Here is a 25627-nt window from a genome sequence, read left to right as displayed (position 1 = left end):
CAAATAACATTATTACGATAAACATACTATATAATAATAATAATGGTGGTGATAACAGAAATACTGATAATAGTAGATACCAAATGTGTTTGTAGGTGTAAAATTCGATATTCTCTGAGATTTATAGTTCTGAGGCAGAGATAGGTAGATTGAACGAGTTCAATGCTTTCCAAAATCAGGGTGATGTAGTTGGAAAGAAGAGTATGGTTCAAGTGGCTCTGAGCACTATGGGACTCAACTGCGGTGGTCATAAGTCCCCTAGAACTTAGAACTACTTAAACCTCACTAACCTAAGGACAGCACACAACACCCAGCCATCACGAGGCAGAGAAAATCCCTGACCCCGCCGGGAATCGAACCCGGGAACCCGGGCGTGGGAAGCGAGAGCGCTACCGCACGACCACGAGATGCGGGCGGAAAGAAGAGTACTTCATTGCAATGGGATAACAAGTGTCTAAAGGAACAACGGCATAGTCACTGTTGCCAGAATGAGATTTTCACTCTGCAGCGGAGTGTGCTCTGATATGAAACTTCCTGTTAGTTTAGTACCTATGTCACTATTGGTCTTTTGAAGCTGGAAGTGTTATTCAGTACTGTCATATAATCAGGAAGGTCAGTCCAGAGCGGTGTTCCTGCTGCTGAAGGCTTCGAGAAACTGGCTGAGTTGCTGTGAGGTGGATTGGGACAGATTGGATTTTACGAGTGTTTCTGCTGTGGTGTTCAGACAAGAGTGTTAACGTCGACGAGAGATGCGAGTACAAGGCTCATCACGTGGAGGTAAGAGGCCTGCCCGCTCTGTAAAACAAGATAGGCGGCGATCCGTAGTAGATCTGAAGACAAAGAACACAGCTGGTGCAGCCACAAGCGTTACCAACCACAACGTTGAACGCAGGGTTCCGCAGCTGCTGACTTCTACGTGAGCCCATTTTGACCGAATAACACTGCAGTGGGTACACGATCATCGAGGTTAGACTGTAGACCGATAGAAAGAGGTCACCTGGTCGGATGAATCACACGTTTTTTGTTACAGCAGTTCGATGGTCGTGAGTGAATACGCCGCTATCCATGCGAACGGGTGCTAAAAACATGCACCGCGTCACGGGCGCTGGCCGGGGGAGGTAGTACCGTATTGTGCTAGGAAGGTCATTGACCTGGACTTACATGGGACCTGTGGTAGTAGCCAGAGCCACACTGAGAGCTGTGGACTGTCTATAACCCTTCATGCTACATGCATTCCCCAAGGGCGATAGCATCTTACAGAAAGTTAGTTCTCCGTGTCACATGCTCAGAATCGTGTTACAGTGTTTCAGAAGCCTAACTGATGTCTCAGCAAATCCGCCTGATCTAAACCCGATGGAACTCATCTGGGACGCTATCGGGCACCAGCTCTGCTCTACCAAACCACTGACCTGTAGTGCAGCGGAGTTGTGTGACGTTTGCATGAACATTTGGTGTCACATACTTCTGTAAGCTCTGCGACATAGAATCGCTGCTATATTTCATACCAAGCACGTGGTCTTAATATTCTGAATCGTCAGTGTGTATGGGAACTGTATTACCATTGCATAGCAGACACGAAAAGCAACTAAAGCTTTTCCATCAAAAGTCTCTCATATCGTTTCTTTTCGAATTTTTGGTCAAGTTGTGCTGCTGCGATGATAAATAAAATCACGAGCTGAGTCTTGTGACTCGTGTGTCTTCTGTGGTCAGTTGGGAGTGACATAAAGCCACCGGAAGTTTTAAATTTTTGGGCCATTTCAAAGAAAACTATTTACTTACAGTTTTACCTCCCTGTTTGGATCGTTTGTCAGTGTCTACAAGATGGCCACCATGGTTGTCGGTAGAAATCTAGCATCTCTGACATCTGTGTCATTACACTGCTGCTTCATAAGAGGCTTCGGACTGCTTGATCGCACCTAAAGGGCAACATGTGATGGCGGTATCTGGATGCCCGTGTGCCTGGAGAAACGTGCCGAGAATCGTCATGTGGGATCAATCGTACTATGCTGGGGCACGGCTGTGTACTTTGGAAAACCAAACTGTGGTGGGTGTGACCACGCGTCTCTCAGTCGTGGAGCAGTGCTCGAACATGGCGTTTTGTTGCTTAAGAAGCATGCCAGCAAGCATCCACTGTACCTTTAAAATGCAATAGTCACTACCTGATCAGGAGTATCCGGACGCCTATTTGTGGACGTTAGTGTCGAGTGTCTTCGTCCTTCGCTTATATGACGGCCTGAGCTCCGTTGCCAGCACTTTCAAAGTGTCTCGCTGTCTGTGGAGGAACGGGAGTCTATTCCTCCTCGAGAGCCCAGACCAGACGAGGTAGCGATGTTGGATGTCGGGGTCTGCAGCGAAGTCGACATTCTAACTCGTCTCAGAGGTTTTCCTTTGGGTTCAGGTCGGGATCGTGGGCAGGCCAGTCAATTACAGGTATGTTGTTGTCCACGAACCATTACCTGAGAGGTACTGAATTATGACATGGAGTACTGTCATGTTGGCACAAACAGTCATCTACTCTCTACCTATGAGAATAGTCCATTCTTCTTCATATATAAACACCCACACACACACCCACGCCCACACATACATTGACAGCCACACACACACACACACACACACACACACACACACACACACACACAAAACCACCCACACACACACATACACACACACCACACCCACACATACACACATGTATATATATATTGAAATGGCTATATATATATATATATATATATATATGTGTGTGTGTGTGTGTATAGTCAAAGAAGACTACTTACAGCTTTACCTCGTTGTTTGGATCGTTTTTCAGTGTCTACAAGATGGCCATCATGGTTGTCGGTAGAAATCTAGCATCTCTGATTATTTATATATATATATATATATATATATATATATATATATATACTCTCGGAGCTCAATTTCTGCTCACAATAGGCAGATACACTGTATTGTCTGGTTATGGGTGGCAAGGAAATCATAGACTGGTTTTTTAATAAAAATAAAAAATAAAAAAGGAACTCTATGCCGGCTTTCACGTCAAGTAATGCATGGAAACCACGAATGAGGTGAATCAGAATGCGTGGACGGTTTTTAGACTCTTTTGCCCCTGAGTATGGGCCCAGTGCCTCGACCACTTCGCCTTCGCTCACTTTAGGTCCGTAAATTTACTTCCATAGTTCTGATGTTCTCCAAAAACTTGCCTTGAACCATTACCTACAGCTTCCCTTCGACCAGCATGTCATGCGAAACCCAAACCCTACTTTCCTCATACGACTTCCGAAAGCCACGGGTCAAAGCAGACCGATAGTTGTAGTGTTTCATAACATCTGAGAACATGTGACTAATTACAACACCAAAGATTGTTTACGATTCTACGATAATATGGGATACCACATGGAATCTATGACTGGATTAAGGACTCCTTCGTAGGGAGGACGCGACAGCTACATTGGACGGAGAGTCATCGGCAGGCGTCAAAGTAAACCCAGGATTGCCCCAAAGAAACGTACTGTGACCCCTGCTGTTCATGCTGTTTTTTGCTGACCTCGCAGAAAATGTTAATATCAACCCCAAACTTCCACCTGTTAATATCAACCCCAAACTTCCACCCATGGTGCAGTTATCTTTAATGAAGTAGTTTGTGATGAAAGCTGCACAAATATCCGTTCCGATCTTGATAAAACTTCAAAGTGGTGCAAACACTGACAACTTGCTTAGAAACAAAACCTCTGCCAGGCACTTAAGTGTGACTTGCAGAGTATCCATACAGAAAAGTGGGATATGCTGCCGCATTTAGCTTTCCCTTAACCGCAATAAGGGGACGAGACCCTGTTGCTGTTGTGGTCTTCAGTCCTGAGACTGGTTTGCTGCAGCTCTCCATGCTACTCTATCCTGTGCCAGCTTCTTCATCTCCCAGTACCTACTGCAGCCTACATCCTTCTGAATCTGCTTAGTGTATTCATCTCTTGCTCTCCCTCTACGATTTTTACCCTCCACGCTGCCCTCCAATTCTAAATTGGTGATCCCTCGATGTCTCAGAGCATGTCCTACCAACCGATCCCTTGTTCTAGTCAAGTTGTGCCACAAATTTCTCTTCTCCCTAATTCTAATCAATACCTCCTCATTAGTTACGTGATATACCTATCTAATCTTCAGCATTCTTCTGCAGCACCACATTTCGAAAGTTTCTATTCTATTCCTGTTCAAACTATTTATCGTCCACGTTTCACTTCCATACATGGCTGGACTCCATACAAATACTTTCAGAAACGACTTCCTGACACTTAAATCTATACTCGATGTTAACAAATTTCTCTTCTTCGGAAACGCTTTCCTTGCCATTGCCAGTCTACATTTTATATCCTCCCTACTTCGACCATCATCAGTTATTGTGCTCCCGAATAGCAAAACTCCTTTACTACTTTAAGCGTCTCATTTCCTAATCTAATTTCCTCAGCATCACCCGTCTTAATTCGACTACATTCCATTATCCTCGCTTTGCTTTTGTTGACGTTCATCTTTTAACCTCCTTCCAAGACACTGCCCATTCCGTTCAACTGTTCTTGCAGGTCCTTTGCTGTCTCTGATAGAATTACAATGTCATGGGCGAACCTCAAAGTTTTTACTTCTTCTCCATGGATTTTAATTCCTACTCCGAATTTTTCTTTTGTTTCCTTTACTGCTTGCACAATATACAGATTGAATAACATCGGGGATAGGCTACAACACTGTATCACTCCCTTCCCAACCACTGCTTCCATAACCACGAAGGAAAAAAAAAAAAAACGCCCATACCGTGAAATCACCTCCACCGTACGTCAGTGTTGGCGCTACACACGCTGGCAGGTGACGTTCCGCAGAGTCTCGTCAAACCCAAAGCTTTCCCTCCGATTGTCACACGGTGTAACACGGTTCCTCACTACAAACCACTCGTTTCCAGCCATCCACCGTCCAGCGGCGACACCCTCTTCAGCATCTCAAGCATCGCTTAGCATTGACTACAGAAATGCGTGACTTATGAGCAGCTGCACGACCGGTGTATCTCATTGCTTTTTACTCCATACGCAATGTATTTGTGCTAACGGGGTAGCCGCGCGGTCAAAATCGCCTTGCCGCGATTCAAGCGGCTCCCTCTGTCGGGAGTTCCGAGTCCTCCCTAGGGCATGGATGCGTGTGTTGTCCTTAGCGTAAGTTAGCTTAAGTTGGATTAAGTAGTGTGTAAGCCTAGGGACTGATGACCTGAGCCGTTTGGTCCCATAGGAACTTACCACAAATTTCTTCCGCTGGCTTCGTTCGATTTTTTTACAACCACCCTCTGCAACGCTCGACGGCCGTTGCTCGTCAGTACCTATTTCGCTGGCCTGGGATTAGCTGTCGTTGTTCTTTCGTGTAATAATAATAATAATGGCGTGTGACGTGGGCCTCCCGTCGGGTAGACCGCTCGTCTGCTGCAAGTCTTTAGATGTGACGAAACTTCGTTGACTTGCGCGTTGATGGGGATGAAATGGTGATGATTGGGACAACACAACACCCAGTCCCTGAGCGGAGAAAATCTCCGACCCAGCCGGGAATCGAACTCGGGGCCCTTAGGATTGACAGTTCGTTGCGCTGACCACTCAGCTACCGGGGGCGGACTTCTTTTCCACCCGACAATCACATCACCAACAGTCTACTTTGGCAGCTATAGAAGCTTTGAAATGTTCCCGATTGATCTCTTGCTCACGTGACATCCAGTGACTACTCCACGTTTTAAGACCGACCCATTCTGCTGTTTCAGTTTTTCTACTGACAACATAAGACTCCCAGCCTCCTTTTATACTGGCGGTCCCGCCTCTCGTGACATCTGGCGGTCACATGGGTGTACGTATACTTTTCATTAGATAACACATTATCTTTTATCATTTACAGGTACATCTAAGCCGACCTACGGAAGATGCACATTTAAATTTACAGTAAATAAAGCAAATAATTATGTAACGTAGATTCGCAGCTGCAGCCTCAACCGGTCCCGTGGGTGGTGATGATTTGGGTGGAGGGGGCGCTCGACGTCATGGTCATCAGCGCCCTAACGAAAAGTCAACACATAAATCGTAAGGGTGGGAACGAAGGCTGTCCCCACATGCGGAGCAGTTTATAACGTGTTAAAGTCTGCCGCCATTCCCCACCAGTTTGGGGATGAGGCCTGACCGTTCGCAAAATTTCATTACTCTGTTAACTCTGGTATCGGTATCTGCAAGGATGGTGGGCAGATCTCCAGCGAGACGGAGGGCTGCCCTAATATCAGTATACAGGAGACACGTAGCCACAATATGCTATACTGAAAGCGGCACGCCCAAACTTCACAGAAAGGTGGTTCCTCCCCCCAGAGGAGGAAGGTATGTGTGAAAGGGCTATGCCCGATGCCCAGTCTGGTAAGCAAAGCCTCCTTCCAGCGGCGAGGATGACACGAAGTCCGCCAAGCCTCTTTGGTCGATTTGAGCGACCGCAGTTTGTTCAAATGGTTCAAATGGCTCTGACCACTATGGGACTCAACTGTTGAGGTCATTAGTCCCCTAGAACTTAGAACTAGTTAAACCTAACTAACCTAAGGCCATCACAAACATCCATGCCCGAGGCAGGATTCGAACCTGCGACCGTAGCGGTCTTGCGGTTCCAGACTGCAGCGCCTTTAACCGCACGGCCACTTCGGCCGGCGCAGTTTGTTCTCTGTCACTTGCAACCATTCAGTCTCCCACTGACGCATCTGTCAGAAAATGATGGCGTGCAACGGGATGGGACAGTGATGGGCAGCCCAGTCCCGTGGAGTACATTTAGTTTCCCAATTCACAAAAGTTTGTCGTCTGTAACGCACCTTAAAGTTCAGGTCTTTCTCAATTCAATACGATGAGAAATCATACCGAGTTCTATTGTTTAGGTACTACTAAAGCAAAGGAAGTTTAGGGCTTAACTCGGCAACAAGGCAATTACATAACACAAATCTGCAGTAAATTTTAACTTAGAGGACCCTAAATAATATATTACATATACGAATGATTATAATATACTTTCACAGTGTATGCGTGTTACTGGAGAACCATATGCTCAAGATCGGTGAACGATAATACTAAACTGAGATAGCCTTCTTCAGTAGAACATCTCCTCTATTATGGAGAGAATATGTCTCGGTGTTCCAGACAGGCAGGTAAACTGTGTTGGAAGGAACATGAATCACGATAATACAATGTCCGGAGGGATCTGAGTGAGTGTGTGTGTGTGTGTGTGTGTGTGTGTGTGTGTGTGTGTGTGTGTTTGCTGCCTTAGATTTTGAATTTTCAGCTAACTTCTGTGTAAGTATTGCTTACACGAGAGATCATTGCACACTATGATCAATCCCTGTGAAACTAGACGGGTCAATATTAGCATGTGTCCAGGAATAAGTTTTTAACTTTGGATAATGTACCACCGTTAACCTTTATGTTCCTCTTCACAGTGATATGATGCGTGTGATATCATAGTACCATCGCAGAACCATGATCTGGGGATCAATAGCTAGGCGTTTGCGTTTATTCTGGCGTCTGCTGTTAACTGTTGGTGTAGTCATTCTTTGCAAGCAACTCCTTGTATGAATGCCGTGCTCCTTAAGGTGTGCAGAGAGTAGTGTGTAGAGGGTTCACTGGGAGAACAGTAGACTTGCTGAAGACTTCTTCAATTTTGCTCTCAAGTTTCCGGTATTCAAAATAAAGTGACTATGCCAAAAACCGTCTACTTAGTATTGTACGAGCAAAATTTCTGTTTAATAACTGAAGGAGACTACGTTGACGTGAATTAAAGTACAAAATCAGAAAAATATACTTGGCTGACCACTTCTGAAATAACTGGATTTAGGAGCGACACTGAACATGTTTTAAAAGTTCATACAAAATGGCTTAAGGAGAAAACCAAACATTACGAAAATCTTAGGACTTTCACCACATTTTTTTTCACTGCTCATTAAACTAGAAGGCAGGCCATGTGAGACAGATAACTGATCTCCTGTCAGACCATAAAGTACAGAGAACCTAAAATATGATGCAATGAAATTAGTTCGCCACAAGTAGTGCATACAAACTAAGAACGAAGACTGGGGTTTAGCATCACACGGCGGCGCGGTGATTAAGGTGGAATGACAAGGCGATGATCGAAAAAACTGATTTTTTATTACCAAATTCTAATGTACGAGGTGCATTCAAGTTCTAAGGCCTCCGATTTTTTTTCTCCGGACTGGAAAGAGATAGAAACATGCGCATTGTTTTAAAATGAGGCCGCATTCATTGTCAAAACGTCCCAGAGATGGCAGTACCGTATGGCAGATGGAATTTTACCGCCAGCGGCGAGAATGAGAACTGTTTTAAATACTTAAAATGGCGACGTTTTCCTTACTTGAACAGGGTGCAATCATTCGTTTTCTGAATTTGCGTGGTGTGAAACCAATTGAAATTCATCGACAGTTGAAGGAGACATGTGGTGATGGAGTTATGGATGTGTCGAAAGTGCGTTCGTGGGTGCGACAGTTTAATGAAGGCAGAACATCGTGTGACAACAAACCGAAACAACCTCGGGCTCGCACAAGCCGGTCTGACGACATGATCGAGAAAGTGGAGATAATTGTTTTGGGGGATCGCCGAATGACTGTTGAACAGATCGCCTCCAGAGTTGGCATTTCTGTGGGTTCTGTGCACACAATCCTGCATGACGACCTGAAAATGCGAAAAGTGTCATCCAGGTGGATGCCACGAATGCTGACGGACGACCACACGGCTGCCCGTATGGCACGTTGCCAAGCAATGTTGACGCACAACGACAGCATGAATGGGACTTTCTTTTCGTCGGTTGTGACAATGGATGAGACGTGGATGCCATTTTTCAACCCAGAAACAAAGCGCCAGTCAGCTCAATGGAAGCACACAGATTCACCGCCACCAAAAAAATTTCGGGTAACCGCCAGTGCTAAAAAAATGATGGTGTCCATGTTCTGGGACAGCGAGGGCGTAATCCTTACCCATTGCCTTCCAAAGGGCACTACGGTAACAGGTGCATCCTACGAAAATGTTTTGAAGAACAAATTCCTTCCTGCACTGCAACAAAAACGTCCGGGAAGGGCTGCGTGTGTGCTGTTTCACCAAGACAACGCACCCGCACATCGAGCTAACGTTACGCAAGTTTCTTCGTGATAACAACTTTGAAGTGATTCCTCATGCTCCCTACTCACCTGACCTGGCTCCTAGTGACTTTTGGCTCTTTCCAACAATGAAAGACACTCTCCGTGGCCGGACATTCACCAGCCGTGCTGCTATTGCCTCAGCGATTTTCCAGTGGTCAAAACAGACTCCCAAAGAAGCCTTCGCCGCTGCCATGGAATCATGGCGTCAGCGTTGTGAAAAATGTGTACGTTTGCAGGGCGATTACGTCGAGAAGTAACGCCAGTTTCATCGATTTCGGGTGAGTAGTTAATTAGAAAAAAAATCGGAGGCCTTAGAACTTGAATGCACCTCGTATATACATTGAAGAATTATTCCCCAAAACATAATAACTCCAAAAAGCAACGATTCTGTCAGTGTCTGAAGTCGAGCGTGCACGGCACGCCTTGGCATTAGAGAACCGGTCCCGCACTCACGCCATCACCCCTATTTATACCGATTTGAGTAAACCTGATTGGCTGAACCGTTGTTTGGGTGGTTTTCCTCAAAATGTGAACGAAAGTGTCAATAGTCTCATGTGGAGATACGCTCCAAAAATAACATCCAACCGAAGCTAAATTGTCAACACTGCTTCAAATTTGGCTGTATGTCTACTCAATGTAAGCAATACTGCACTAATGCAAGTGCCAAATGCCCTTCAAATGAAAATCGGAAATGAAATGAGCCGATTCTATGAAGATCGACGAAAAGATCTTTCAGGATGAAAAGGAGGGCTTATTAGGTGAAAGTAGCAGAAAGCGGCCATCCACTAGCCGGGGCGACAGTTATGGACCAGGCATCGATGATATCCCGTAGGTTTAAAGCTTTGTCCCTTTCTTTATATGATAACTACGTGTCACACTTTCAACGTCTTTTTCTCAAAATAATGTTTTCGGCATGTTTATCGCTCCCCACGCTGCAATTTTCATCCGATTTTAATGATTTTTGGTTTCCCCTGAACCAAACTGAATTTTCTTCGGGTCATCGAACCCGATTTTGTTTTTGCTCATATTTAGAATCGTTTTTAGGCCAAAAATGAGGGGTCCAAAAATCGCCATTTTTTCAAATATCCATGATTTCGCCAAAAAAGTCTTTTTTCAAATCCCAACGACGAACTAAAATTACATCCGTAAGGATCAGGATGATATGTTAATTTCATGTTTCAGATAACACAGGCCAACGATGGAAAACTTTTTCGCTGAAAATACCTTATTCATATGTTTTTAGGGTGGTAAATCCAAATATGATACTGAAAAAACTGTATCATCCACCATTCCTTCACATTCTACAGTTAAATTTAGTAAATTAAGCGATTTTTACAGAATTAAACAGCTTTTATATAGTTAAAATAATTTAAAAAAAAGGTGTAATGAATGTAGATGACGTTGCTAGCACTGCTGAGAAACATTTGCTGGCAAAAAAGGTCGATTCTTGTGTTAACAGATGGTGTTTTGTTTACTGTCAATCTAACCTCACTTTCCCATTTCCTGTACATGTGCTCAGTATAACGTCTAACCGTGGTTGTAAAAACTCTGCTGACAGTTTTTGTTGTATTTGTTGTTAATTTGTGATTTAAAAACACCAATGAAACATTATAGACTTTGTAAAAAAGGTTTATCTATCATACTTTGGATCTAAACTTGGTGATCAATATAAATCTTGGGCGCCACATAAGGTATGTGTGTGTTGAAGATCTGAGAAAATTCCAAAAAGGAGGAAAAAAGCCTTTAGATTTTCTGTTCCTATGATATGGATGGAGGTAAGAAATAATTCCCATGATTGCTACTTTTGCAGTGCTGATATTACTGGCCATAATTCGAAAAACAAGAAGGTAATAAGCTACCCTAACCTTCCGTCCGACATCCGACCAGTAGGGCATAATGTAGATTATCCAGTTCCTGTACCACCAGATGATTTAAATTCTATTCCAACAGAAGTATTTTCTGATGTGCAATCTGATTTACATGAACGAGATGATGATGAATTCTAATGTAACACAGAAAGTCTAGCGCCCAAATTGTTTACTCAGACCGAGCTTAACGATTTGGTTAGTGATCTGGGCTTAACGAAAGAAAAACCTGAATTGCTTGGCTCTAGATTAAAAGAAAAGAACTCATTGATAGTTGGAACCAGCATATACATGTATAGAAAGAGAGAGCAGCAATTTTCCAATTTTTTCAACAAGAAGGTGATTTAGTGTACTACACAGACATTCCTGGTCTGACGAATGAGTTGGTATTTAATACAAAAAGGAAGACTGGAAGCTGTTTATTGATTCATCCAAAACTAGTTTAAAGACTGTTTTATTACACAATGGTGACATGTATGCATCTATACCTATTGGACACTCTGTACATATGAAAGAAAGCTATGAAAACCTAGAAATAGTGCTAAATAAAATAGGCTATTCTGCTCGCAGTTGGATGATATGTGGCGATCTAAAAGTAACATGCATGCTTGTTGGCCAGCAAGGTGGCTTTACCAAATTTCCATGTTTCTTGTGTGAATGGGACAGTAGCGCTAGATGCAGAAAGAACTGGCCTGTGATTGAGTCTTTAAAACCTGGTGAGAAGAACATTCTACGCAAAACCCTCGTACATCCAAAAAACGTACTCCTACCACCTCTACATATAAAGTTGGGCGTAATGAAAGAGTTTGTAAAGGCTTTGCCTAGAGATGGTCCATGTTTTAAGTATCTCTGACACCTTTCAGAAGCTAAACTGAAAGGAGTCTTTGTCGGACCTGACATTAGAAAACTGACGTTTGAATCCACAATGACCTTAAATGAGAAAGAGGCAAGGGTATCATTGAAGCAAGTCGTTACAAAGTTCTTAGAACATGAAAAAGACTCAGAATATGTTTCTATTATAGCTACAATGTTAAAGAAGTTTAAAACTTTAGGATGTTTAATGAGCCTGAAACTTCACTTCTTGAACAGTCACCTTGATTACTTCCCGGACAATATGGGAGATGTTAGAGAAGAACAAGGAGAGCGTTTTCACCAGGTCATTAAAGTGATGGAAAGACGCTACCAAGGCCGCTGGAACACCAACATGATGGGGGACTACTGTTGGTCACTTCACCGAGAAGTTCAGCAAGCGACTCATCGTATAAAAGCTACAGAAGAAGCTTCAAAGAAAAAAGAGAAAGAAAATACAAACCAATTCCAGCTGAGAAGTGAAACCTCTATTAACACATTGTTTTAAGTAGCTTACTGTAAATACAAACTATGCTTGTGTTATAACAAAGCGTTTCATTAATTTCCCCGTTTACCGTATAGCATAGGATTTTTATACTATGTAATACAAAGCATATGGCTCGAAAACTATGGGTGATACAAAAAAACTAAGGATAGATTTGGATTCAGCTCATAAAAAATCTACAAAGAACAGCTATCAAAGTGAAAAAAATTTTTCAAAAAAATTTTTCGTTGGCCTGTGTAACCACAACCGGAGTTACAGCGACAACTGTCAATCTACCTTCTTTCAAAGCTGCCTTGGGCAAATCCCAATTTCTCAGTGAAGATATTAATATTTTTCAAAAAATACCAAAGAACATTTCAATGTATGCTTCATTCTTTGCAGCAAACGCCATTTGTCTACTACATGCCAATACGGAGAAAACAAATTCTGAATTTGAGCATTATTTTAGTCCGTCACCCTGTCGTTCCCCCTTAGACAGGGAGCAGCAACTCGGGTTGCAGAAGGACGGTGCAGCCGAATCTTCTTCAAAGAAATTGTCCCAGCCTCAGATGACAGAGGAAAACTACGGGAAACCTAAATCCGGATGGGCGGACTGTAAGACCACTGCGAGAAAGAGTGCGCTACCTCACGTGGTTCTAAATACACCAGGCAGCGCTGTATGGCGGGTGCAGCAGTCTCTACAGACGGTGACGAAACAGCTGTACTTACGTCACAGTACGTGCCGATGCTGGACTCGTCAAACGGCTGGCTGCCGAAGTAGAACTTCTTTATCTTCTTCCCCACGAAGACACGAAGGGGGTCCTTCATGGGCACGTTGGACGGGATGATCTTGTGGAAGTTTTTGTCCAGATCTGGTATCGCTGACTTGTTTTGGAGAATGTCTGCAAACATAGGAGAAAGAGTGCATATACCAGCACGCCTGCTGCATCCCGTGCAGTACACTACCCTGACATCTACTTTGATGGCGGCACCCAACAGAAGCCTGCAGCAGGTTGATGGAACGTGGGGTAGCTTGATGGACGTATCCTGACCAATGACTGATATGGCAGCTGTGCGTAATTCTTGCGTAGGAGCGAAACATCGCGCTACCATATTTCCTCTCAGCGTCTTTCATTGTGTCACATTTGCGAAGACTGCAAGAGTATAGAGATGAAAACTGCAGTACATTATACAGCGTTGTTTGAAACAAGTGTGCAAAAACAAACTGCTTAAGTGTTTGTTGATATTACTTACCTGGATGAGCCAAACCATTATGACCTCTACCCATCGCGGAACTGAATTCCGCCTAGTAGGTTTGTGGATATGTGACTGTGTAAGGAATGTACACTACTGGCCATTAAAATTGCTACACCAAGAAGAAATGCAGATGATAAGCGGGTATTCTTTGGACAAATATATTATACTAGAACTGACATGTGATTACATTTTGACGCAATTTAAGTGCATAGATCCTGAGAAATCAGTACCCAAAACAACCACCTCTGGCCGTAATAACGGCCTTGATACGCCTGGGCATTGAGTCAGAGCTTGGATGGCGTGTACAGATACAGCTGACCATGCAGCTTCAACACGATACCACAGGTCATCAAGAGTAGTGACTGGCGTATTGTGACGAACCAGTTGCTCGGCCACCATTGACCAGACGTTTTCAATTGGTGAGAGATCTGGAGAATGTGCTGGCCAGGGCAGCAGTCGAACATTTTCTGTACCCAGAAAGACCCGTACAGGACCTGCAACATGCGGTCGTGCATTACCCTGCTGAAATGAAGGGTTTCGGAGGGATCGAATGAAGCATAGAGTCACGGGTCGTAACACATCTGAAACGTAACGTCCACTGTTCAAAGTGCCGTCAATGCGAACAAGAGGTGACCGAGACGTGTAGCCAATGGCACGCACACTATCACTCAGTGTGATACGCCAGTATGGCGATGACGAATACACTCTACCAATGTGCGTTCACCGCGATGTCGCCAAACACGGATGCGACCATCATGATGCTGTAAACAGAACTTGGATTCATCTGAAAAATGACGTTTTGCCATTGGTGCACCCAGGTTCGTCGTCGACTACACCATCGCAGGCGCTCCTGTCTGTGATGCAGCTTCAAGGGTAACCGCAGCCATGGTCTCCGAGCTGATAGTCCGTGCTGCTGCAAACGTCGTCGAACTGTTCGTGCAGATGGTCGTTGTCTTGCAAACGTCCCCATCTGTTGACTCAGGGATCGAGACGTGCCATGCGGATAAGATGCCCGTCATTTCGACTGCTAGTGATACGAGGCCGTTGGGATCCAGCACGGCGTTTCGTATTACCCTCCTTAACCCACCGATTCCATATTCTGCTAACAGTCATTGGGTCTCGACCAACGTGAGCAGCAATGTCGTTATATGATAGGCTACAATCCGACCTTTATCAAAGTCGGAAACGTGATGGTACGTATTTCTCCTCCTCCTCACACGAGGCATCACAACAACGTTTCACCAGGCAACGCCGGTCAACTGCTGTTTGTGTATGAGAAATGTGTTGGAAACTTTCCTCATCTCAGACGTTGCAGGTGTCGCCACCGGCGGCAACGTTGTGTGAAAGCCCTGAAAAGCTAATCATTTGCATATCACAGCATCTTCTTCCTGTCGGTTAAATTTCGCGTCTGTAGCACGCCATCTTCATGGTGTAGCAATTTTAATGGCCAGTAGTGTAAATCCACGTGAGAACATGTATGTAACACGCAAATGAACACCGGAGCCAACCTTGTGTGAATACTCTGAAAAGCTAATCATTTGCATATCACAGCACCTTCTTCCTGTCGGTTAAATTTCGCGTCTGTAGCACGTCATCTTCGTGGTGTATCAATATTAATGGCCAGTAGTGTATAAATGTATTTATATATGTCAGAGTAATAAATATGAACGAGAGAAATCATGTGACTAAGACGTGGCCCTCAAGATCAATCCAGTGCGATATACAGTATCTGCAAGGATAACTCATCTTATGAAACTATATTTATTAAAGAAATTCTAAGGAAATTATCAAATGACGACAAATATTTTTCGCGAAAAACTGTTTCCAACAAGTGACAGTATACGCTTAAAGTGCAGGTGATCAAGCCGCCAATAAAAAAAAATTATATCGTATGTGGTTTACGTTTACGTCACCTCAGCATTTACCGAAAGAATTATCAGTGACGGAAATAATTATTTAAGTAAAAACCTTTTTACATTAATTTGTTTTTAAAACAAGGTATTAAATAATTTCTCCTTGCCCCTTACAGGTACCTAACGCCATACAGATACTCTTGAGAATTTGTAATGTCTGTGATAATCCTTTTAAAATTTGAAACGAAGAAGTGGGTTGTGTACATGGGTAATTAATGCATGAATAGTTCATTTCCCATTAGTCGTTAACAACTTCATTACACTTAAAATGACATGACCTGTTGTGTGGTTTTCCTCAAGGACAGCTACTCTCTGCGTTATTACTATTATCTGTTGCATGTGCCCCATGTTTTCCGTTTTCAGTTTTACAAGTATTGTCATAGCTATCAAAAAGTCAAAAGCACAAGTTTTCAGAACTATCTGTATAAACTTAGATAACTGTGAGCCGCTAGGAGTGTTTATTTAATGCTTTTCAGTCCGTTTTAAAAACGTGTTATATTAAATAGTTTTTACCTAATTATTATCTACTTTTCAGTCCTACGTGCATGAAATTTTTTCCATTAGTTTCAAAGATTTTGATGAGATTACAACAGAGACATATGGTAAATTTCAAGTTTCTTTCAGTTTCTCTTCAGCTGAGTCAACCAATATATTCCTTCCTCTTATGTACTGTATCTTGTGACAAGCGCGAATGTAAACATTAGACACAATCGAGCTCACACGAAAGCTTAGCAGGAATCATTCTTAAATGAGAAACATTCGCGACTGGAATAGAAAATCAGGGAAATAACAGTGCTATACCAAGTACTCTACGCGGCACACCAGAAAGAAAGCCAGTTTACGCTTAAGCGCCAAAGAAACTGCTAAGATACATAAACAAGGCAGAATGCGACGCTGCGGTCGGCAACGCCTATACAAGACAACAAGTGTCTGGTGCAGTTGTTAGATCGGTTACTGCTGCTACAATGGCGGGTTATCAAGATTTAAGTGAGTTTGAATGTGGTGTTATAGTCGGCGCTCTAGTGATGGGACACAGCATCTCTGAGGTAGAGATGAAGTGGGGATTTTCCCGTACCACCATTTCACAAGTGTACATTGAATATCAGAAATCCGGTAAAACATCAAATCTCCGACATCGCTGCGACCGGAAAAGGATCCTGCAAGAACGGGACCAACGACGACTGAAGAGGATCGTTCAACTTGACGGAAGTGCAACCTTTCGGCAAATTGCTGCAGATTTCAATGTTGGGCGATCAACAAGTGTCAGCGTGCGAAACATTTAACGAAACATCATCTATATGGGCTTTCGGAGCCGAACGCCCACTCGTGTATCCTTATGACTGCATGACACAAAGTTTACGCCTCGCCTGGTGCCGTCAACACCGACATTGGACTGTTGATGACTGCTATCATGTTGCCTGGTCAGACGAGTCTCGTTTCAAACTGTATCGAGCGGATGGACGTGTACGGTTATGGAGACAACCTCGTGAATCCATGGACCCTGCAAGTCAGCAGGGGACTGTTGAAGCTTGTAGAGGATCTGTAATGGTGTGGAGCATGTGCAGTTGGAATGATATGGGACGCCTAATACGGCTAGATACGACTGTGACATGTGACACGTACGTACGTACGTATCCTGTCTCATCACCTGCATCCATTCATGTCCATGTGCATTATGACGGACTTGGGAAATTCCAGCAGGACAATGCGACACGTCGCACGTTCAGAATTGCTTTACGCATCACCTGAGCCCGTCAACACCGACATTGGACTGGAAACATGTTGCCTGGTCAGACGAGTCTCGTTTCAAGTTACATGGATGGACGTGAACGGGTGTGGAGACAACCTCATGAATTTATGGACCCTGCATGTCAGCAGGAACTGTTCAAGCCGGTGGAGGCTCTGTAATGGTATGGGGCGTGTGCAGTTCCAGTGATATGGGACCCCTGATAGGTCTAGAAACGACTCTGACAGGTAACGCGTACGTAAGCATCCTGTCTGATCAACTTCATCCTTTCATGTCCATTGCGCATTCCGACGGACTTGGGCAATTCCAGCAGGACATTGCGACACCCCACACGTCCAGAATTGCTACAGAGTGGCTCCAGGAACACTCTTCTGAGTTTAAACACTTCCGCTGGCCACTAAACCCCGCAGACATGAACATTATTGAGCTTATCTGTAATGCCATGCAACGTGCTGTTCAGAAGAGATCTCCACCCCCTCGAACACTTACGGATTTATGGACTGCCGTGCAGGATTCATGGTGTCAGTTCCCTCCAGCACTACTTCATACATGAGTCGAGTCAATGCCACGTCGTGTTGCGGCACTCCTGCGTGTTTGCAGAGGCCCTACACGATATTAGGGAGTTGTACCAGTTTGTTTTGCGCTTCAGTGTATATTGCAGTGTCGTCCATTATGAGCTAAGTTGGAAGATTGAAATCTTTAGTTTATCGGGAAGTTAGTTTAAAATCAATTGCAAAATCTGCATCGTACGAACAGACAAGAAATCGAGGTAATAAAAACGCTCTATAAAGTTATTGTTCATTCTTATACACATAAATTTATAATGCTGCACCATATATTAAAGTTTTAAAACTAACAAAAATTTTATATTTAATGCCATAATAACAAAATTCGTATTTAAGTTAGTAAATATATTCTGAACATATTGTATCTTTAGAAATATATCTTTTACTAACATCTCCTTGAAATAAGATACTTTGTGTCTAAATAATTGTGAACCCTAGTAATGGCTCATGTATAACCGAAAAGGTTGAATAAGTATTTAAATAAAACCGCTCATAGCCCGGATACTGAGTGAAAACATTCATACATCGGCCGCAACCGAGTGAGACGTCTGTCAGTCGGTAGTCTGGCATTGAACAAAACCACTCAAACTCGGAGAGTGAGTGAAAACATTCATATAGTTGACATGGCCGCAGAGACTAGTTACATTCGCTTGTTTCATTCGATTAAAAAAACCGACTGAACGGAAAAACACTCGACTGACCACTATCACTAGTCAGGGGAGATGCGATAAATCATCCTCGTGCTAGCAAGACCAGTCCTAGTCGATGCGCGAGCTGTGTGAACAAGAGTCCTGTCATCTTGGAGCGCCGCATCACCGTTGGGGAAGAAATATTGTACCATAGGATGGACCTGGTCGGCGAAAACTGTCACATAATCTTTGGCAGTAATACAACTTAGCAGGGTAACTGTACTGCCCATGGAATACCACGATATGGTTGTCCAAATCATCACCGAACCCCGGACATGTTTCACTCTTTGGGTGCAGACCCGTCAGAAACTCGAAACTGCGTGAAAAAAGATCCATCCGATCACATGACATTCTTCCATTGCTACACAGTCCAGGTTTTATGCCTTTTATTTATGTAAGTTACAAGGTTGATGACTTAACAACAAAAGAAAGGTAACAATGACGATGACATTAAAAGTATCCTAATTGAGGCAAACAAAAGTTCAGTTCTAATTTTCCACAAAGGTTCGTGGTACTACACACACACACACACACACACACACACACACACACACACACACACACACTAGTAGAAGTTGAAACACGTATGTTGTGTGGCGGCGATGGCGAGGCATTGCAGAGTCTCTGACCAGAGAGCTATTTGTCGTTCCTAGTCTGCGCTTGACCGCGCGAGAGTTCAGTCAGTTGCGGTCCAGTTGCGGTGCAGTTGCGAGTTAAGAGTTCGAGAGTAGTAGCGCATGTGAGATGACATAGTCTGTGGTAGTAGCGCGCGAGAGATAGTCGCAGTTGTGTGTGAGGAGTCGGCGGGCGTCGACATGGGACTCTGGTCAAGATTCAGAACGAGGTATAATTTTAAATAAGGTAATGAAGCAGCATTGCGCACATTTGATAATGTAATGTAAATTAACTGTAACTAATTTGTTCAAGAATCGCCCCAATAATAATTTTGTTTTTAAACCAACCATTTTTAACAAAGAATCCCTTTTTGAAAGAATATTTGCCTTACATTTCCATAAAGAAAAGTTCCCTTTAACTTCAAAAAAAAGAAAATATTTTGCGGTGCATTTCCTCGAAGCTATGGCGAAAAATAAGAGCAGATGCAGTTTTACTGAGGTAAGAATTTGAGTTTAATCAGGGCCTTAAGATCGACATTTCGGTCTATTTGCGTTTTCATTGTCACTGAGATTTCATTTTTTTTTTTTTATTGAATTGACTTACATTTTTGTGGGCAGCTTATACCTGGGTCAGATTGCGAATTTTTATTTAATTATCATTGTCATTAAATTTATTTGCTGGGAGGTTACATTAGGTTATATTCTGGTTAACATTCAAATATTGGCTATCAAAATAACTGTGGGGAGGTTACACTTAGCTCTATGTCCATTTACATTTGAGTACTATCATTCATTATTTGCGGGGAGGTTACAAAGTCCAATTCAGTTGTAAACGCAAGTGAATTGGTACATGTGCAAATTGTCGGTACTCCTACGATGGGTGCTTCCGTATCCAGAGGTAGCCGAAGTGTTTAGTGTTTCAAGAGGCACGTAATCCTCAGCAGTCGAAGTCCACGAGGTCGGCATCTGGAGTGAATTGAACTTCGGGGCTGTTTCTAGGCCCTAAACAGCTGTCTTCAGCCAATCAGGTTTTGGTGCAGTGATACTTCCTGCAGGCCGTGGCTCGAGCTCCCCCTGCAGAAAGTAGTGCTCGGGTGGCTGTTTCCATTATCTTGTATGTAAATAGCTGGTGTTTACCATGGTGCTTTTGGTACGCCTTGGACATAGACAATCTGGTCCTCTGTGGTGTAATATGGGTTGCCAGCCCTCAGGGGCTACCTTGGCTCTGGCATAACAAATGGTTTTTGGAATTCCAGCTCGCCCTGCGGTTCCCAGTTTCGTGTTGTTTTGGTGCTGACAGGGTTCGCTAGTGCGAAATTCAGTTCTGCAGTCACTTTTGCAGCTGTCGTCATCTTATTTTTCGTCACAACCCTCTTCATCGGACGTCTGTCACAATCACATAACACACACTTTCATCCGCGTTGTGACTTAGCGGAAGAAGTTTTTCCGCTGTCCTTGTATGCAATATAAATCTCCGATACGGTGCCTCTTGAAACTCTAAACACTTCGGATACCTCTGGAGACGGAGACGGAAGCACCCGTCGTAGGAGTACCTACAATTTGCACACGTTCGAATTCACTTGCGCTTACAACTACACAGAATGCTCTTCTGATCACGATTGATACTTGCAACGGCATTTCACAGGAGCTATTCGTGGTCAAACACAACGGCGCCATCTGGAGGCTTGGCTAGCATTTATGTTGATGTTCAACGACTCATTTAGTCAGTTTAGCATCTCACTTAGAAGGGAATTGGCATCGCTCAGTTCCATTAAGATGGACGTAGAGGAATTATGGGCGAAGTTTAAGCGGATTGTAAATCGTGGTCTGGAGAGTTATGTCCCTAGTAAGTGGATAAAGGACGGAAAAGACAAACCGGCCGGTGTGGCCGAGCGATTCTAGGCGCTCCAGTCTGGACCGCTACGGTCGCAGGTTCGAATCCTGTCTCTGGCATAGGTGTGTGATGTCCTTAGTTAGGTTTAAGTAGTTCTAAGTTCTAGGGGACTTATGACCTCAGATGTTAAGGCCCATAGTACTCAGAGCCATTTGAACCATTTGAACGAAAAAGACCCATCATGGTTTAATAACGAAATTTTGAGGACGCTGAGGAACCAGACGCTCTTGCACTCTCGGTTCAAAAGGGAACGCACAAATGAAACGCGAAGGTTATTATAGATTCGTACGTCTCCGAAAAGATCTATGCGCGAAGCATACAACAACTACCACCGTCGTAACTTAACAAAAGGTTTGGCAGAGAACCCGAGGAAACTCTGGTCGTAGGTATAATCGCTAAGCGGATCTAAGACTTCCATTCAGTCCGTTGGTGATCAGTCTGATGTGGCAGTTGAAGATAGCAAAATGATAGCCGAAGTTTTAAATTTCGCGCTCAAGTAATCGTTCACACAGAAGAATCGTACAGACATACCGTCAGTTGACCACCAGGTGGACTCGAGTATGGACGACATGCCCGCTGACTATATAATAACTCCTAACTGCTTCGAGAAGCCTTACAACATAATAATTGGAAGTAGGGAGCAGTGGGAGAAAACAGTTCGACACCGTACGGGGGACATCGTTTGGTTCACCGATGGGTCGAAAACAGATCAAGGCGTTGGGGCAGGGTTGTACGGGGTTCAGCCAAGACTGGCGAGCAGCATCTCTCTAGTGAAACTGGCCTCTGTATTCCCAGCCGAAATTACTGCAGTCAGGGCATGTGTGGAGGAGAATATGAGTAGGTGCTACAATGACCGTAGCATCTACATCTATTCAGACAGCCAAGCAACCCTGAAATTATTGGCAACACCTGCAACAAGATCTAAGATTGTTGCAGATTGCCATAGGGCTCTGGTGGAGCTAGGGGGAAGCAATAGGGTGTACCTAGTGTGGATCCCTGGCCACTCAGGGATCTGTGGCAATGAACAAGCCGATAGATTGGCTAGGATGATGGCAACAACTCCATTTATTGGAGCGGAATCTGTGTTGACAATCACCAAGGCTATGATCAAATTAGAACTACGGAACTGGCTTAGGAAACAGGATGTAGGATATTGGACCAAGGTCCATAAACAAAAACATGGTAAGGTAATGATGCCCAAGCCATGTTTTAAAAGAAGCTCTGTAATCCTGGGATTGAACAGGAAAGAGATCGAACTCATGACTGGACTGATGACAGGCGATGGGAACTTCAAAAAACACCTACACACAATGGGTATAATGGAAGGGGACGCTAAATGTAGGATCTGTGATGAGAGTGAAGAAACTGCATCACACCTAATCTTTGAATGCATGGCATTGGAGAGTAAAAGATACAGAATCTTCAGGACAACTAGACCTGAAGAAACTGTGTCTAACAAAAAACTAGTAGAGGGACTCCTTGCACTATTCGAGGGCACTGGTTGGCTTTACTAGATATACAGGGAGCGATACCGCACAATAAACCTAGTTTCGGTGCGGGCAGTGGCGGGTTAGACCTAAGTTGTTTTAGCTCTCCTGTTAAAATCATATCAAATCAATGGACGACATAGTAATAAGCATACCTTGCGTAGAAGAACAACAATAATTTCAAAGCAATAAATCACCAGGTCTGCATGGAATCCCAGTTCGAATTTATAAAGAGTACTAAACGGAATTGACTCCTTACCGTGAATCTCTCGCCCAGCACAAAGTCCCAAGCGACTGGAAAAACTGACTCCAGTATATAAGAAGGGTAAAAGAACGGACTCGCAAAATTACAGACCAATATCCCTGACTCCTATTTACCGCAGAATCCTTGCACATATTCTCAGTTCGAATGTAATAAACTTTCTTGAGATTGAGAAGCTTGTGTCCACGAATCAGTGTGGTTTTAGAAAGCATCGCTCGTGCGAAACTCAGCTTGCCCTTTTCTCATACGATATACTGCGAACTATGGATGAAAGGCAGCAGGCAAATTCCATATTTCTAGATTTCCGGAAAGCATTTCACACGGTGCCCCACTGCAGGCTGTTAAGTATGGTACGAGTATATGGAATAAGTTCACAGATATGTGAGTGGCTCGAAGACTTCTTGAGTAATAGAACCCAGTATCTTGTCTTGGACGGCGAATATTCATCGGAGACAAGGGTACAGTCAGGAGTGCCCCAGGAAATTGTGATAGGACAGCTGTTGTTCTCTGTATACATAATTGATGTGGCGGACAGGGTGGGTAGCAATTTGCGGTTGTTTGCTGATGATGCCGTGGTGTACGGTGAGATATCGAAGTTGAGCGAAAGTAGGAAGATACAAGACGACTTAGATAAAATTTCCAGTTGGTTTGATGAATGGCAGATGGCCCTAAATGCGGAGAAATGTAAGTGTATGTGGATGAGTAGGAATAACAAAGCTGATATGTTCGGATATGGTATTACTTAGAGTTCTGTTTGACACAGTCAAGTCGTTTAAATATCTGGGCATAACGATGCAAAGCGATATGAGGTCGAATGAGCGTGTGAGAACTGTGGTAGGGAAGGCGAATGGTCGACTTCGGTTTATTGGGAGAATTTTAGGAAAATATGGTTCACCTGTAAAGGAGACCGCATATAGGACGCTGGTGCGAACTGTTCTTAAGTACTGCTCCAGCGTTTGGGATCCTTGTGTTACGGGGATGCTTCAGGAACTCAAACGGGAATCCCTGGATGGAAAGCGACGTTCTTTTCGAGCAACGCTATTGAGAAAATTTAGAGAACCGACATTTGAAGCTGACTGCCGCGCAACATACATTACGCGAAGGACCACGAATATAAGAGAAATTAGGGTTCATATGGAGGCATATAGACAGTCGTTTTTTCCTCGCTCTATTTCCGAGTGGAACATGAAAGGAAATGACTAGTAGTGGTACTCCGTGGGCGTATAGTGGCTTGCGGAGTATCTACGTAGATGCAGATGTAGATTTTTCGGGGTTTTTCCGTACTTCCATCCAACCACTGTAACTATTTGTGGTCTGTAGAGACGCAGCTCATGGAACAAATATTAGACCCACCACCAATAGCAAAAAAACGCGATACAAGTACGATTTATTTAGCTACGACACTCATCTTTCTAATCGTGGCACTCGTAGCGGAACAGAAGGTACCACGTTCCTGTGCTGAGGAATTTCTGCAGGAGGTAAAAGAAGCTACCTTTATGGTTAAAATGTTATCTTTAATCAGTACTAGCAATTAGCTGCAATTGGTTTACTTTGCATACTAACTTTCACTGGCATCATGCAGTATAACATTTTGAGCAGTTTAGTTCGAACGTAGGGCTTATTCTCAGCCAATACGTAACCATCAGGTCAGTAGGACAAACACAGTGTTCATTCACGCAGGTCTGTATTTCAGAAATGGGCGCTCTTGCAAGAACATAACAGATGAAGCTGGTGCGAGGTTGTCGAGGCCTTGTCTTGACTGTAGCTATTTTAATATCTCTTGCGCTGGGGCGTCATCGTTTGTGTTTGTGTGTGTGTGTGTGTGTGTGTGTGTGTGTGTAGATCTCGACGTAAATCGTACGTAATGTTGCGGAGTATGCTAGCGTTTGTTTTGTTTTATTTGAATAACATGGCGACAGAGCTTCAATTCAGTTACTATGCTCTGGTCACTTATAAGACCACAGATTAAGAACTAATACCTCGCTTCGAGAAGATACAGCTTGTTTAAATTTAAATAGATTATAGTCACTGCTTGTGATACTAATGAACGACAGATCAGGGTGCGATCTGGCCTGCACTATTGATTCTGATTTCTAATTATAGGCTTGCAAATTTTATTGTCTTCCCTAGTTTTTTTTCTACTTTACATAGACCAATAAATATTCATTAACAAGTTATCAAAATGTTCGAGCTAGGTCAAAGTTTACGTCCGACCAGAAATTCTAATGCGAGTAGTCTGGACTACTGAAATTATCAATGTCGATATCGACACTATTAACTTTGGCAAATATTCACACTGTAAGTGCAGTTAATTCGACCATTTAATTTTCATTTGACAACTCAGTTTAACTTCAAATATCACAAATCTTCAGTTATAATCAGTAAAGAATTTATTTTTCTTTCTGTTTAAATAAATTCAAGTCTCTGAAATATATCTTTGGATGATTTGGCGAAGGTAATACTTTTGTAAAATGATCGGTACCCTTTTTAAAACAGTTTGGTATATTTTCAGTACTTCACTCTACACAACACGCAGTAGTAGCAATCGCAGCAACAGAAATAACTGCAATCACAGGACAGGACGCGTAATAGGAATCGGAACAGGAATCAGAACAGTAATCGGAACAGAAATGAGCTAACAATGATGGTCATGTGCATATATAGGCAAAAACAAACTGTGTATTACAGTAGCCGGCCGAAGTGGCCGTGCGGTTAAAGGCGCTGCAGTCTGGAACCGCAAGACCGCTACGTCGCAGGTTCGAATCCTGCCTCGGGCATGGATGTTTGTGATGTCCTTAGGTTAGTTAGGTTTAACTAGT

At 43.5% G+C, this 25627-nt stretch overlaps 1 protein-coding gene across 1 annotated transcript in view; it reads right to left on the bottom strand.

Annotated features, from left to right (window-relative positions):
- Positions 1-25627, bottom strand: part of LOC126484718 (juvenile hormone esterase-like) — a 362359-nt gene that overhangs the window by 34907 nt on the left and 301825 nt on the right. Inside the window, exon 7 of the mRNA XM_050108314.1 lies at positions 13109-13281. Coding sequence (XP_049964271.1) covers positions 13109-13281 — 173 coding nt within the window. The remainder of the gene's footprint in view (positions 1-13108; positions 13282-25627) is intronic.

The sequence above is a fragment of the Schistocerca serialis genome, chromosome 6, assembly GCF_023864345.2.
Source record: "Schistocerca serialis cubense isolate TAMUIC-IGC-003099 chromosome 6, iqSchSeri2.2, whole genome shotgun sequence".
Classification (NCBI taxonomy): Eukaryota; Metazoa; Arthropoda; class Insecta; order Orthoptera; family Acrididae; genus Schistocerca; species Schistocerca serialis.
This window is presented reverse-complemented; position numbering and strand designations above follow the sequence as displayed.